The 14,030-nt window shown below is 36.8% G+C and overlaps 1 protein-coding gene across 1 annotated transcript; it reads right to left on the minus strand.

Annotated features, from left to right (window-relative positions):
- Positions 1-3,481: 3,481 nt before the first annotated feature.
- tomm7 (translocase of outer mitochondrial membrane 7 homolog (yeast)) lies at positions 3,482-12,245 on the minus strand. Its single transcript, XM_041246307.1, has 3 exons — positions 12,039-12,245; positions 7,280-7,328; positions 3,482-3,762 (listed from the first exon to the last, which is right to left on the minus strand). Exons 1-3 carry the CDS (start codon positions 12,139-12,141, stop codon positions 3,747-3,749), a joined length of 168 nt encoding a protein of 55 aa, XP_041102241.1. The 5' UTR covers positions 12,142-12,245; the 3' UTR covers positions 3,482-3,746.
- Between the last annotated feature and the right edge of the window lie 1,785 nt (positions 12,246-14,030).

A 14,030-nucleotide genomic window follows, 5' to 3' on the forward strand; every position in this document is an offset into this window, starting at 1 on the left:
TTATTATTATTATTATTATTATTATTATTATTATTATTATTATTATTATTATTATTATTATTAATAATAATAATAATAATAATAAATAAAATAAATAAATAAATAAATAAATAATTGTTTTTTGGGCAATTTTAAAGACATATATTCTCATGGATATTGAGCTTAAAAACACCTTATACCTTTTAAACAATTTTAAAACAACTGAAACAAAAGATTAAATCAGCTAATTAATTTTTTTAAACATGACGGTATGCTTATTGAGACTTACTAAAACATCTTTGTAATTGTTATATTTAAATATTGAAGGTAAATGTAAAATTAAAGGCTGTTCGTAGTGATTTATGGCAATGACATTTCAAGCTCAAGTTTAAATATTAAAAAAAAAAAGTTTAATACAGTTCCTAGTCATTTTTTTTTCAACTTTCTTTCCCTCAAGATAGTTCCACTATACTGAAGTAGGCACTTTTTGCTTGTTTAATATCCTTAAAAATGCCTTTGAAGTTTCAGAATCAACTATTATTTTACTAGCTTCATAACTTGGTGTATGATAATAGAAAGACTAAGCAATTTTGAATATGTAAAAATCATCAAAAATAAGACGTGGGAATTCCAAAAAATAAAAAGGTCGGCTATATAAAGAGAGCAAAGATGTTTCCAAAGCAACTTGCTCATCGACTTTCAGAAATCGACTACTACAGTGACGACTCTGTACTCACACTTGACAGGATGCACTCTGCACAACGTGAGTGCACAGCCAACATGAACTTTATTTTTTGGACAGTTCTCAGTGTTTACAGGAACTTAGCACTTTCTTCTTTTTTTCCCCCCCAGATCTCCGTGGTTTTGTCCTGGTGCTGCTAGTGGTATCACTGTCGGCGTGGCTGGTTCGAACTGCTCCTATTGTAGAATTTTCAGGAGACGATTCTTCGGGAAGCTTTCAAAACAACCAACTATCAACCAATTGGGAATCTTTAGCCGAGTGGCTGCACAGCGAAGTTTTAAAACTCAGGGACCAACAGGTTAATTTCATAGATTAATGATATTGAGAAAAAAAAACAAAACAATTTATTGCATTGACGTTTTTTTGTTCTTCTTTATTTCAGTTCCTCGATGCATTTAATTTACCTGTTAATAATAGCTTCTTGAGTTTGTACACAACCAATCTACCTAAGATTACAGTAGTGGGTGGATGTTTATCATTTGCGTTCAAGAAGGTAAAATACTTTTTTTTTTTTTTCTTTTCCAAGGTTTTCAATAGAAAAATTAATTTAAGGTATACTATAAGGTCTGACTTCAGGATTTCAATCAGTTCAGCAGCGAGACATGTTTTAAAAGACGACCCAAAGGGTTAACATATCTAATGGGTAATTGTTGGACAAATAAAAAGAAAAAAGAATTAATGAATGAATGAAATCTGAAAAACATAGCCTTCCCCTCCAAAAAAGGTCTTAACATCATCAACAGTAAGGAAACTTCTTGAAGGGGAAGAGGAAACAAATTTGTTATAAAAGAGAAGTAAACTCCTGTACCCTAATTACAACCCTCATTACAATATCTGCCAGCAGCGCCGGCGCGTATTGGAGACAGGCGATTATTTGAAGTTTTACGGTATTATATCTACAATGCAAGCTGAAGGAATACGCTTACACAATTAAACAGGTGTTTGACAGCATCTGCAGAATTTTAAACACATTGCATTTTACACAGGAAAACTGTTTAAGAACGATCGCTATGGGGCTTCAAGAATATCTGGAGTACTTGAATTATGTGAAGGATTCCTACACCAGCGGGAAGGACACAGTAGAAAAAGTATGGGACACAATTCAAGGTCTGTTAGCTGATGTCTTTCAAAGGGTGAGTAGGATTTTCTTTTACATTTGGAATTGTGTTTGTGATTTAATCAAGGAATGCGAATCTGATATACAGAAAATCTGGATAGTTTTGTGTTTGGTAGTAACATGCCTTTTGATGCTTTCTGACAGGTTGGTTGATGATGTGTAAAGCGTTATTACTGGACACAGCCTGTCTAGTGCAGCATAAATCGAGTTAATGATCCAGGATAAGAGGGGTTAAACTTGACTATTTTGTATTTCTTCTATAGATGAAGAATCCCAAAAGCGTCACCAAGTCAGAAATTAACACAAAGGATATCCTCCCGCACAGCAGCGACAGTGAGTGGGGTCGGACAGTGAATGTGCATCTAATTCTCAGGGATTTCACCAGTTTCATGGAGAAAACATATGTCGCTATTCGCAACATCAACAAGTGAAAATCTAGAAAGATCATGTATGTGTGAGCGTTTTAGTTTAAAGTGTTTGAGATGAAGGAATCTATTTTAATATATTTAATTATCTAGAAGTTTGTTCTGTAATAATTATTTATTCACTAGAACACTTATATGTATTTATTTGTTTATTTAGTTACTGTGGTTATTCAAATATACTTAAACAATGCAAGAGTGGTAATATTGTTTGAAAGTGTACATGCAATCTTGTTAAAAGTGGCAGTCCTGTCCTGATTTGTGGGACAACCAAACCCTTAATATTCTACCTCACAGCTACACCAAACTGTGCTGCTGGGTAAATGTCCTAGGACTAAGATTACAGACAAGTTTCAGTACATTAATGCAGTATGTACTTTCTTGAGAAACAGAAAAATGTGGTATTACTGATTTAAGCAGTATCTTTTTTTTTTTAATTGTTCAGAAAACGGCATTTTTGTATTATTTATGTATAGCTAACCAGTCAGTATTTTACAGCAAAAAAGATATTCTTCATATTTAAGTATTTTTAAATGTGTGTGTGTGGGCTTGTTGTGGAGCGCTTTACCCGCAATCTGCTCTAAACAGTGCACATGCTGACAGGTCACTGCTTGAGCTTACCTTTCAAAGCACCGCAAGCTGACTTGAGTTCCCAGTTGCTGGAGGTGATCAGGTAGATTTATATAAAACCACATTAGTTTGAAATATATTAAATACAAAAGCCAACTAATTATGAAGCATGGTGCTTAGTCTTGACGAGCCTGGCAAGTCCGAAGGACGATTACTGTGCGTACTAGGAGTTGGGGAGTGATTCACACATTATTTACAATATAAACGAAGTGCAGTTCTTTCAGCAAAGCATTACAGTTGTATGCAAAAGTTTGGGCAAGTTGTATGCAAACTATTTTGAATCTGTAATAAATGCAAATAAATAGTAATCCTGTATTGACATTTGCAGAAAGGTGTCATGTTTAACTTTGTTCCATGTGGATGTCAGGTCAACTTATGTTCACTGAAAGATTCATTATAACATAAATTTTTTCCAGGGTTGCCCAAACTTTTGCATACAACTGTAGGTGTAAGATACTACTAATGTAATAGTGATTATGTTGTTTAATAGTGATTATGTGCAATTAGGTTGGGAATGATCACTTTACAACATGCTGTACCTAGAGGACGTCTACTTCCTCTTAAATTAGAATGGAAAATAAGTTAAATAAATAAAGACAAAAGTCAAGTTTTTATTCAGAATATATATAAAAAGAAACCCTCACCACATGTTGTTTTGTAAAGGATTTACTGCATTTAATGCAACTGACAATCAGAGTGATAGGAATTCCCTTAGAAAACCTGATGGTTACATGTAAACAAGTGATGCAGTGAAGCCAGTCAGTTTGCAGAGAAGCACAATGGACAGAACTGAATAGGATTTTCCAGCAAGTCTCTTCCTTAAGCAGACAACATATCCCTTTGGTCTCCAACTGTCTCAACCCCAAAGCAAACTGAAAAACAAACACAAGGCAAGTAGTAATTAATTGGCGACAATGAAAAGAAAACAGAACTGAAAAATAACTGAGTACTGACAATAAAGGACTGTTTTCTTAGAAAATACTGTAATCTTTATTTAAACAATCTCAGACATGAGCAAGAGTTGTGTTCAAACAGTTTCAAAATATATCACTTTACTTTCTGAAGAAATGTTATTTCAGAGGTACACGCAGGTCTAGAGAGCACTTCCTTTCCCTTTAGCATTATTACCAGGGTGGACACCAGTATCAATACTTTGATATGATATCGCTATCGTTAGATATCAATAATCATTTCTATATCAATAATAATATTGATATCGTGAGATAAAAAACATCTCATAAGCGGGCAGATTTTTAGCAGTATTCTTGCTAACACTGGTAAAAAATACAAACGCAGTATAATCATGTTTATTTTACATTAAGGTACAACAAACCCTAAACATACCAATCACTGTTAGTCTCGTAGGCAAACAGAACTCAAAGTATTACTTAACCGTTTGATTCCATTGATTGGCGTTTTTATTTATTTTTCTAAGAACCCGGGTAAATGTATTTAAAACATTCAGTAGCTATAAATCAAGAAAAACATGAAATCCACAATCTGTGTACCATCTCTCGAATACCCGACTCCTGTTTCATCACCTGTTTCCTCTCACCGGCCAAACCCTTTCCGGAAACTATATCATGTTTTCAAAAAGTGCGCGCATCAACTAATTAAGAAACAGGACCATCTTTTTTAAAGGGATACACACCTAAAAACAAACTTTTGCATGCTGCATTAAGCACTACTGGGCTTATTTTGAGATGCGTCCGTGTGGTTCATTGCATTTTTTTCCCCCTGTGATTACTTACTGTTATTAAAGGAATTTTTTTCTTTTATGTTAATATCTGTTAACGTCTATATTTCATATTGCAATTGTGTGATTATATTCGATATCGAAATATGTGCACGATGTTGATATAAAATTATCATATAGATGCCCACCCCTAATTATTACAATTTCTAATATTTATTCACCACCAAACTCCAGCACCTTAATAACAGCCTCACAAACACGAGGCAAGTTTCAGCAGGAAATCACCCGACATGTCTTCCTAGCTCTTCTGCAACAATTCCCAGAGATGTAGGGCACTTGTGGGTAGCTTTACTTCTGTCCAGTTCGTCCCATACAAGTTCTATGGGATTGAGGTCTGGAGACTGGGCAGGCCAGGTCATTAGATTGAGTTGTCCTTCACTTTCCTTCTTCGCCAGATAGTTCTTGCACAACTTTGAGGTGTGTTTCGTGTCTGAAAGAAGAATTCTTCTTGCTGAAGAATGAAGGACTGCCCAACTAGCCATAATCCTCTGAAGTATGCTATGATAGCCATGCTGGTTGAGCTTGCCACGGACTTGGTAAAGATCACCAACTCTGTCACCAGCAAAGCAACCACAGACCATGACACTGTCTCCTCCATGCTTGACAGTGGGAACTACACATGCACAACCCATAAGCTCACCCTCTCTGCGTCTTAAAAATACTCGGCGGTTAAACCCAAATATTTCAAATTTTGGCTCATCAGTCAATAAGACTGACTTCCACTCCTCAAATGTCCAGTTTCTGTGTTTTTTGGCCCAGGCAAGTCTCATCCTCTTATTCTGCCCTCTTAACAATGGTTTCTTTGCAGCAATTCTTCCAGTTAGGCCAGCTTCACGCAATCTCCTCTGAACAGTTGATGTTGAAACATCTGTACTTCTAGTAGCATTTAGCTGAGCTTGTATTTCAGGGGCAGTTAATTGCCGGTTTCGCAGACTTGTGACTTGAATGAACTTGTTCTCGGATTCTGAGCTCACCCTTGGCCTGCCTGACCTTGTTCGGTCCTCATGAGTGCCAGTTTCTTCAAATTGTTTGATGGTCTTGGCCACAGCAGTTACAGACACTTGCAAAGTTCTTGCGATTTGTCTTAAAGATTGACCTTCATTTCATAAAGTAATTACAGACTTTTTTCTTTGCTTAACAGAGTGTATTTTGCCATTTTCTGCTCCCTTACATTTAGGAATGACAAACTTGTACCTATGCTACCTATATTTTATAGTAATCATGGACCCTCACCTGTTAACAATAACTGGTGACAAAAGCTTAATTAGGGAACATGCTTGGAGAACATCTAACAAAGACACTTTTATACTTAGGCCAGTGTTCTAAAACCATGTTATACACATTTCAGACTTTTAACTGACTTGGTCTTCAGACTGAAATCCCCTTGCTTTGGGTGACCATTTCATTGAAATTTACAAGATTTACATTTTCATTTAAAAATTAAATTTTTTAATGCAATTCACTTATGATTATCAGCTTATATAAGTACACATATCATATAATTAAATATTAAGTGTTTATAGACACATTTACACAGTTAAAAGCATAGATAATCATGAAAAACCTGGTTTCAAGCAGGTGTACTCAAACTTTTGACTGGTACTGTGTGTGTGTGTATATATATATGTGTGTATGTATGTATGTATATATATATATATATATATATATATATATATATATATATATATATATATAGTGTGTGGACAGCCAATAATAAATTCTGATTACAGTATATAACTATAAAGTATATGATTATTCTGATAGTATTGTAGTTTTTTCCAAAGCAGTTTGAATGTGTACTTGTTTTAAATGATTGTTTTAAATTGTACACATTGGTGCAGGACATCATTCTTCTGAACTACAGCAGAAACTGTGCTCTGCTTCATTAGGCATTGCATCTTTCATTTATAACTAAACAAACCGTGTAAATGAACAGCACCATACTTTTGGAATTTCCAGGAATTGTTCATCACTATTTGTGCGGATGAAGGACGGTAAATATATCTGTGACCTTGTAAAATACTTCTTGTTTTTTTTTTTACAACAGGGATTCTTTAAAGAAAAAGAAAGGGAATGATGGGTTAAACACAAAGGGATTTAGGAATTTACAAGGGTGAAAAGTTTAATGCCCTTTATTTCTGGGAAGCGGTGTCACTCCCATGGTGGTAAGAAAGTAAATTCAGCGCACACATTACAGTAACTGTGTATTTTAAACATGAGACCTATGAAATAATGATAATGCATATTACTGTAAGATAGACTTGCTGGAACTATTTTGCTAGGTACTTCCAAATTGCATTTTTGAATGCAATTGAAAGGATGCATTTACTTTTCAAAAGCTCCACATCCATTCTCCCCTTCTCATTTTCATTAACATTTGGATTTTTTTTTTTTTTGCAGTGGCAATAGTTGCAGGTGCTTTTGTGATTGCATAACTCGCTTCCACTATATATTTAGGGACTAATATTTCTAGCATTTTCCACTCTGATAGAAACTATATCAACTAGTTATTTGCTCAATGCTGAAACCAATTACAAGTCCCAGTTTCAGAGTATAAAAACATTCTTTAAGGCAATGCATTAAATAATGCATGCTGTATAACAGATGCAATAAATATTAATATTGAACTATACCTTAAAACTGTAGGCTCTGGCATCCCAGGATCAGCACCTCTCTTAAAGCCTGCAATAACAAACACAAATTACATTGCATACATCACCGACATCCTCTGTATAAAGACAAACCAACTGGCACCTCCTTCATACCCGAATTCCGATCAACATGTGGTAAAGAATGTCCTAAAGTTCATCACGGTGACACAAGCAGCTCTTCAGATACAGTATACATAAAGTGGCATACGTACAAATTACGTGCTGGCAACTCACAGGAGCTAATAAGGGCAAACCTTATTTTTTACATACCTAAATATATAATTTCAAAACTGCCAATTAGCATTCTAATGGGGATATGTAAGTGCAAATAATAGTGACCAAATATTAAGTAACGACAGAAAGGCTAGAGGCATGCAATGGGTGGATACTGTACGCTACATCTTTTTCCTCAAAAGCAGTGTGATTCTCATCGTAACAAAGACCCAAGGTTAAGCCATATGCAATAAAATACAACTTTCCCTGTGTTAGTTAGAACTTCTTACATTTTGTATAGGAAGCTTGTGCTAACTACCAGCTCTATGAACTGGAACTTCCACAGGGGCTCATATCTTCATTCCAGTGTGTGCAAACATCATAGATGTTTCTGTGTGTGTGTTTTTTTTTTTTTTTTGTCCAGCCCTTGTAGAACTTTACAACCATGGTAAAAATACTACATAAATTAATGTGTATATTTTTTTTTCGGTATTATGTTAATGAGAGAAATTAATCTAGTTCCAAAAACAGCCCAATATTAGTCTACAGTGCATTGTACTGTATCTAAGTTGGACTGCAAGGACTAGAATTCCTGAATCATTGCCAACTCTATTGAGGAAGTAAAGTATGACAGAATCGATGAGTGTCTCCCACCGCCACAGCAAACAAGAATCATCCTGAATTGCATCAACACCCTACTTTTAGAGGTGATCCCAGGATAACCACAAACAGGGCAGTTATGCAACCCAGCGAAATTCTACAGTGCTGTAAAATGCTCCAATTAATAATAATAATAATAATAATAATAATAATAATAATAATATTTATTTTGTATATCGCCTTTCATTACAATTGTCAAAGTAGAACAAGCTGGATAACTGTCTCAGCAAGGGCTGACTGTCACTCATATATGATGGTTGTGTTGGGGCTTTTGTTTTGGAAATGTTCTGGTGGTTCAAAATGCCAAAATAAGAGCTAGGATTAACTGGTGCCCTACCATGAAGAATAATGATTTTTAGGCATATGAGTGAACCATGTGGGACTAGTGGACTATAGAATGCCCAACTAATGATATTATGAACATTACAGCACAATGCATGTTCATTCTTCTGGTAATAAGAAGTCAATATGCATTCATTATATAATACCACTGATGAACAAAAAACAAAGAATATGTGGCAAATTAACATTACAGCGTGACTTCAGAATAATGTTTGTGTTTTCTCTTGTACAGTGGCTCTCAAAAGTATTCACACCCCCCCCTGGACTTTTCCACATTTTATTGTATTACAACATGGAATCAAAATTGATTTAATTAGGAGTTTTTGCCACTGATCAACACAAAAAAAGTCCATAATGTCAAAGTGAAAAGTGAATAAATTAATTACAAACACAAAACAGAAAATAATTGGATTGCATAAGTATTCACCCCCTTGATTCAATATTTGGTAGAGGCACCTTTGGCAGCAATTACAGCCATGAGTCTATTTGGATAAGTCTCTACCAGCTTTGCACATCTGGACACTGCAATTTTTGCCCATTCTTCTTTGCAAAGTTGTTCAAGCTCCGTCAAGTTGGATGGGGACCTTTGGTGAACAGCAATTTTCAACTCTTTCCACATATTCTCAATTGGATTGAGGTCCAGGCTTTGACTGGCCACTCCAGGACACTGACCTTTTTGTTTTTAACCACTCCACTGTGCCTTTGCCTGTATGTTTGGGGTCATTATCCTGCTGGAAGATTAATCTTCTTCCAAGTCCCAGGTCTCTTGCAGACTTCAGCAGGTTTTCCTCCAGGATTTCTCTGTATTTTGCTGCATCTATTTTGCCCTCTGTCTTCATGAGCTTTCCAGGCCTTGACGCAGAGAAGCATCCCCATAGCATGATGCTGCCACCACCATGCTTCACAGTAGGGATGGTGTTCTCAGGATGGTGTGCGGTGTTAGGCTTGCGCCAAACATAGCGCTTAGCATTGAGGCCAAAAAGCTCTATTTTGGTCTCATTAGACCATAGAATCTTCTTCCACTTGGTCTCAGAGTCTCCCACATGCCTTCTGGCAAACTCCAGCCGAGATCTGACGTGTTTTTTTCAACAATGGCTTTCTTTTTGCCACTCTTCCATAAAGGCCAGTTTTCTGAAGCATCCAGGCTATTGTTGCAGCTCAGCCGTGGAAGACTGTAACTCCTTTAGAGTTGCCATAGGCCTCTTGGTGGCCTCCCTGACTAGTGCCCTTCTTGCCCAGATACTCCGTTTTTGAGTTCAGTCTGTTCTAGACAGATTCACAGTTATGCCACATTCTCTCCATTTCTTAATAATGGACTTTACTGTGATGTAGTTTTTGTTAGGAAATGTACTAAACAACTGTGGGACCTCCCAGAGACAGCTGTATTTAACCTGGAATAATGTGAAACACCTTAATTGCACACAGGTGGACTCCATTCAACTAATTATGTAACTTCTAAAGACAACTGGTTGCCCCAGAGCTTATTTAGGTGGGTCATAGCAAAGGGGGTGAATACTTATGCAATCAATTATTTTCTGTTTTATGTTTGTAATTAATTTAGAACAATTTGTAGATTTTATTTTTCACTTTGACATTATGGACTTTTTTTGTGTTGATCAGTGGCAAAAACTCCTAATTAAATCCATTTTGATTCCATGTTGTAACACAATAAAATGTGGAAAAGTCCAAGGGGGGTGAATACTTTTGACAGCCACTGTATAGCCCTCTCAAAGTTACCCGAGCTAGACTACTTATTTATTCAGGGATACCAACAAGGGGTCTCAGTAGGTTAAAAGGACTAACACAAGCCCAATCCCAGTGGTGTAAAGTTTCACAAATCAACCCCAGTGACATGGGCTTGAGTCAGGCAGTTTCCTTTGTATATTCACCCATATAATGTGTACATATTCCGAGCTGATATGGTATTTTTTTGAAAGCATAATCTCTAATAAACACTATTTTGAAAGGGGAACCGAGACAATAGTACCGTGTACCAACGTTTTGCCAATCTGGATTCCTGTGCTGTAATGTCTCTCTGGTGGGTTATGGTAAGTTTCACCTCCTCCTCAACAAGCACATTTAAAATGGAATAAAAAGTCCAGGCTATGTTAAGCTAAACTTCTCAAATCGTAACATGACCACAAATTTTGCCTGTGGCACACAGTAATACATACTGTATTGCACAAGAGGTAGTAGTGGAATGTAAATAGAAATGGAAAATCCTGTAATTATCTTGAAAGGGGATAATTTGGGAGACCCTTTCCCCGACGTTAAATCTATTGGGTCAACAGAAGCCCCAAAATAAAACATTTAACCAATCGAAACTGGTATTTCCTGATGCTGCAAACTGATGCTGCAGCATGGGCAGTTTTTTGTGTTTTTTTTGCATTAAAGTCTGAATGAATCTGCATGTATTTTCCAAAGGAATGAAAGAAATGTTTGGAGAAGTACAACTTTACCAGATGCAAATCAATCAGATAAGTGATGAAATTCACCACTTCCTCATTTATTTTGCAGTTCAGTTTTAGCTTAACTTTTTGTCCATAGTGCAACCCCTGTTGCAAAATATGGGGGTTGCTAAGAATATTCTTATATCATACATTTATGTGGCTTGATGCTGCATGCAGAGTTTCTTGGACTTCTGTTTCCTTTGTAAGTAACTTCATGATAGCATAAACGTGACTTAATAATTATATAATGTTTACTCAGAACAGCAGCCAGTTCTTCAACAAGCCTGCAATGGTTTAATACAGGTTACAAACCAGTATGAGCACATTACAAGGAAGGGCTGATAAGGCTCAAGGTATGAATGAAGTACCTTTCTTTGCAACATTAACCAAAGTCTAGAACAGTCCGTTTTCAATAACATAAAAGATACATGTGTAACAAAACAATTTATGTGGGACCTGTATTACCAAAATGGTAAAAAAATGCTTTCATGTATACAATCCTATTTGGAAAGCTATGCGATATGACACAATGAGGTATGAGGGGATTCAAATGCAGGGAGGTGCGCGTTTGTGTACTCATCATAACCCTTAACAGTCCAATATTTACTTTCATAATTGCTGCTTCAGGCAATCAGAAAATGTGACTTTTTTAAATGTACTGTTTAAAATCAGCTACAGGGTGGTACCGTACAGGCCCACGCCAGGATCAGTAAACGACCTTACCTTACCTGACCTATGCTGTGATGACCTGTGTACAGCCGGCCTAACACAAGGCTGACATACGCAACAATAAAGGCTTCCTAAATTCTACAGGTAATAAAAGAATAACCATTTTTATGCATAAATCCTTCATATTGTTTAATGCTGCTACATTCAATTTGCAACGCATGACCAGGTTCAAACACCGAATAAAGCTACAACAAACAGACCGCAAAAGACAAAATGCCCCCTCCTGTTTTTTTTTTTTTTTTGTTTGTTTTTTTTTCTTCAAACAAGCTGACTTCAATTTTCTACATGTCGGAGCGTATACAGGACGCATATGCATATTGAGAAATGTACACAACGTGCTTACTAACCAAGGTACAGAATAGTAGGAATGAAGCCCCAGCGTATGGCGAACTGTCCACATTGGAAAACTTGCTGCAATCGCTGCTTGGTCTCCTTGCTGAGTTTCGGCATGTTGATTTTATTGTATAAAAATATACAGTAATTGACACGGTTGCTATCTTCTCGCCCACACACAAGACACAAGGTAACACGGCGACCTGCCGTAAACGAAGACTTTACGACACTAAACTAAGTTTAAAGCGAAACTGTAGCGCTGTCTATTGGCTTGGCAGAGTAAAGCAAATAGTGACACGGACCAGCAGTAAAATATTAAAAAAAATAAGTCATTATGAAAATGTTCTGCCATGGTTAATTGCTGCTACAGCATGATTGGGCCACAGTGGGGTATTTAGATTCGTCGTCGAGCCATTGCTGGTCCGCTCGTGTAAATGGGGTGATTGTATGTTCCTGCAGGGGAATGCACATGTAAATTGAACTCTTCAAACTCCAATGCGAGTGATTTTTCGCTAGATATAGCTTATGTATGAAACCAAATTGTGTCAAACCACCACCAATACCCTCTTGTGCTCTACTTTGTAGCATTTTATGTGTTTGTTTTGTTTTTAAAAAATAATGTTAATTGCAGCAAACACGATGCCCAAGAGAATGACGCCTTACATACAACATTCGTAAAATGCAATTAATTTCAATAGCTGCATTTTAACAAAAGAGAAAGGTTATTATACAGCGAGCAGGGGGCAAACCAAACGCAAAGCGTGCAGCGCGGAGTAGGGTGTCAGGGAAGAGCGGGTGATTAAGTACTGCAGATTGCTAGTCGTGAAACTAAAGGTAACTCCTGTGTCGTGGTTGCGTTGTCTTAAACCTTTTCACAAAGTTAAACTTCGTTGTTTGACGCATTCGGGTTTTTCTTTCTTGTTATATGCCAATAACATTTTTTAGAAGTGAATTCCCCCTCGAAATTTGTTTTTAAAAATAAAAAAAAAAAAAAAAAAGTTCTTAAAGTTATTTTTTATTGGCTTTGTTTTCGATATCAAATTATTACACTATGTAACACAATTTTTGTTCCTGGGTAGTAAATGTTATTTCCTAATTGCTTATGCCTCAAAAGTATAGAAAATGGCTATTTTTCCCCACAAACTTTGCTTTTGTGACCAGGACAGTGATATTTTGAAATATACCTATTTCCAATGAGAAAACGGACGAATTTGTGTCTTTTCGTTCACATAAAGTCAGAAAAAAACAACATATGAATCCAAATTAACATGTATTTATACTAAAGTAATACAAAAATGACTACAAAAGATTTAGAAGTGAGTAGTTTTTCGAGATTTAAGATGAAACTGTAAATCACTTTCACGAATCAGTATGTTCTCGTTATACTGTCCTTGGTAGCGACGTTCAAAGTCCAGTATATCCTGGTGGAAGCGCTCGCCTTGCTTCTCCGAGTACGCTCCCATGTTCTCCTGGAATTTATCAAGATGAGCATCAAGGATATGGACTTTGAGGGACATCCTACAGCCCATTGTGCTGTCGTTCTTCACCAGAGTCTCAACCAGCTCCACATAGTTTTCGGCCTTGTGATTGCCCAGGAAGCCCGGAACCACTGCGACAAAGCTGTTTCAAGCCGCTTTCTCCTTACTAGTGAGCTTCTTGGGGAATTCATTGCACTCCAGGATCTTCTTTATCTGTGGTCCAATGAAGACACAGGCTTTGACCTTTGCCTCAGACAGCTTAGGGAAGAAGTCTTGAAGGTACTTGAAGGCTGCTGACTCCTTATCTAGAGCTCTGACAAATTGTTTCATAAGGCCCAATTTGATGTGCAGTGGTGGCATCAGCACCTTCCGGGGGTCCACCAGTGGCTCCCACTTGACGTTGTTCCTCCCCACAGAGAACTCGGTCCGCTGTGGCCAGTCCCGCCTGTGGTAGTGCGCCTTGGTGTCCCTGCTGTCCCAAAGGCAAAGATAGCAGGGAAACTTGGTAAAACCGCCTTGGAGACCCAT

The sequence above is a fragment of the Polyodon spathula genome, chromosome 3, assembly GCF_017654505.1.
Source record: "Polyodon spathula isolate WHYD16114869_AA chromosome 3, ASM1765450v1, whole genome shotgun sequence".
Taxonomy (NCBI): Eukaryota; Metazoa; Chordata; class Actinopteri; order Acipenseriformes; family Polyodontidae; genus Polyodon; species Polyodon spathula.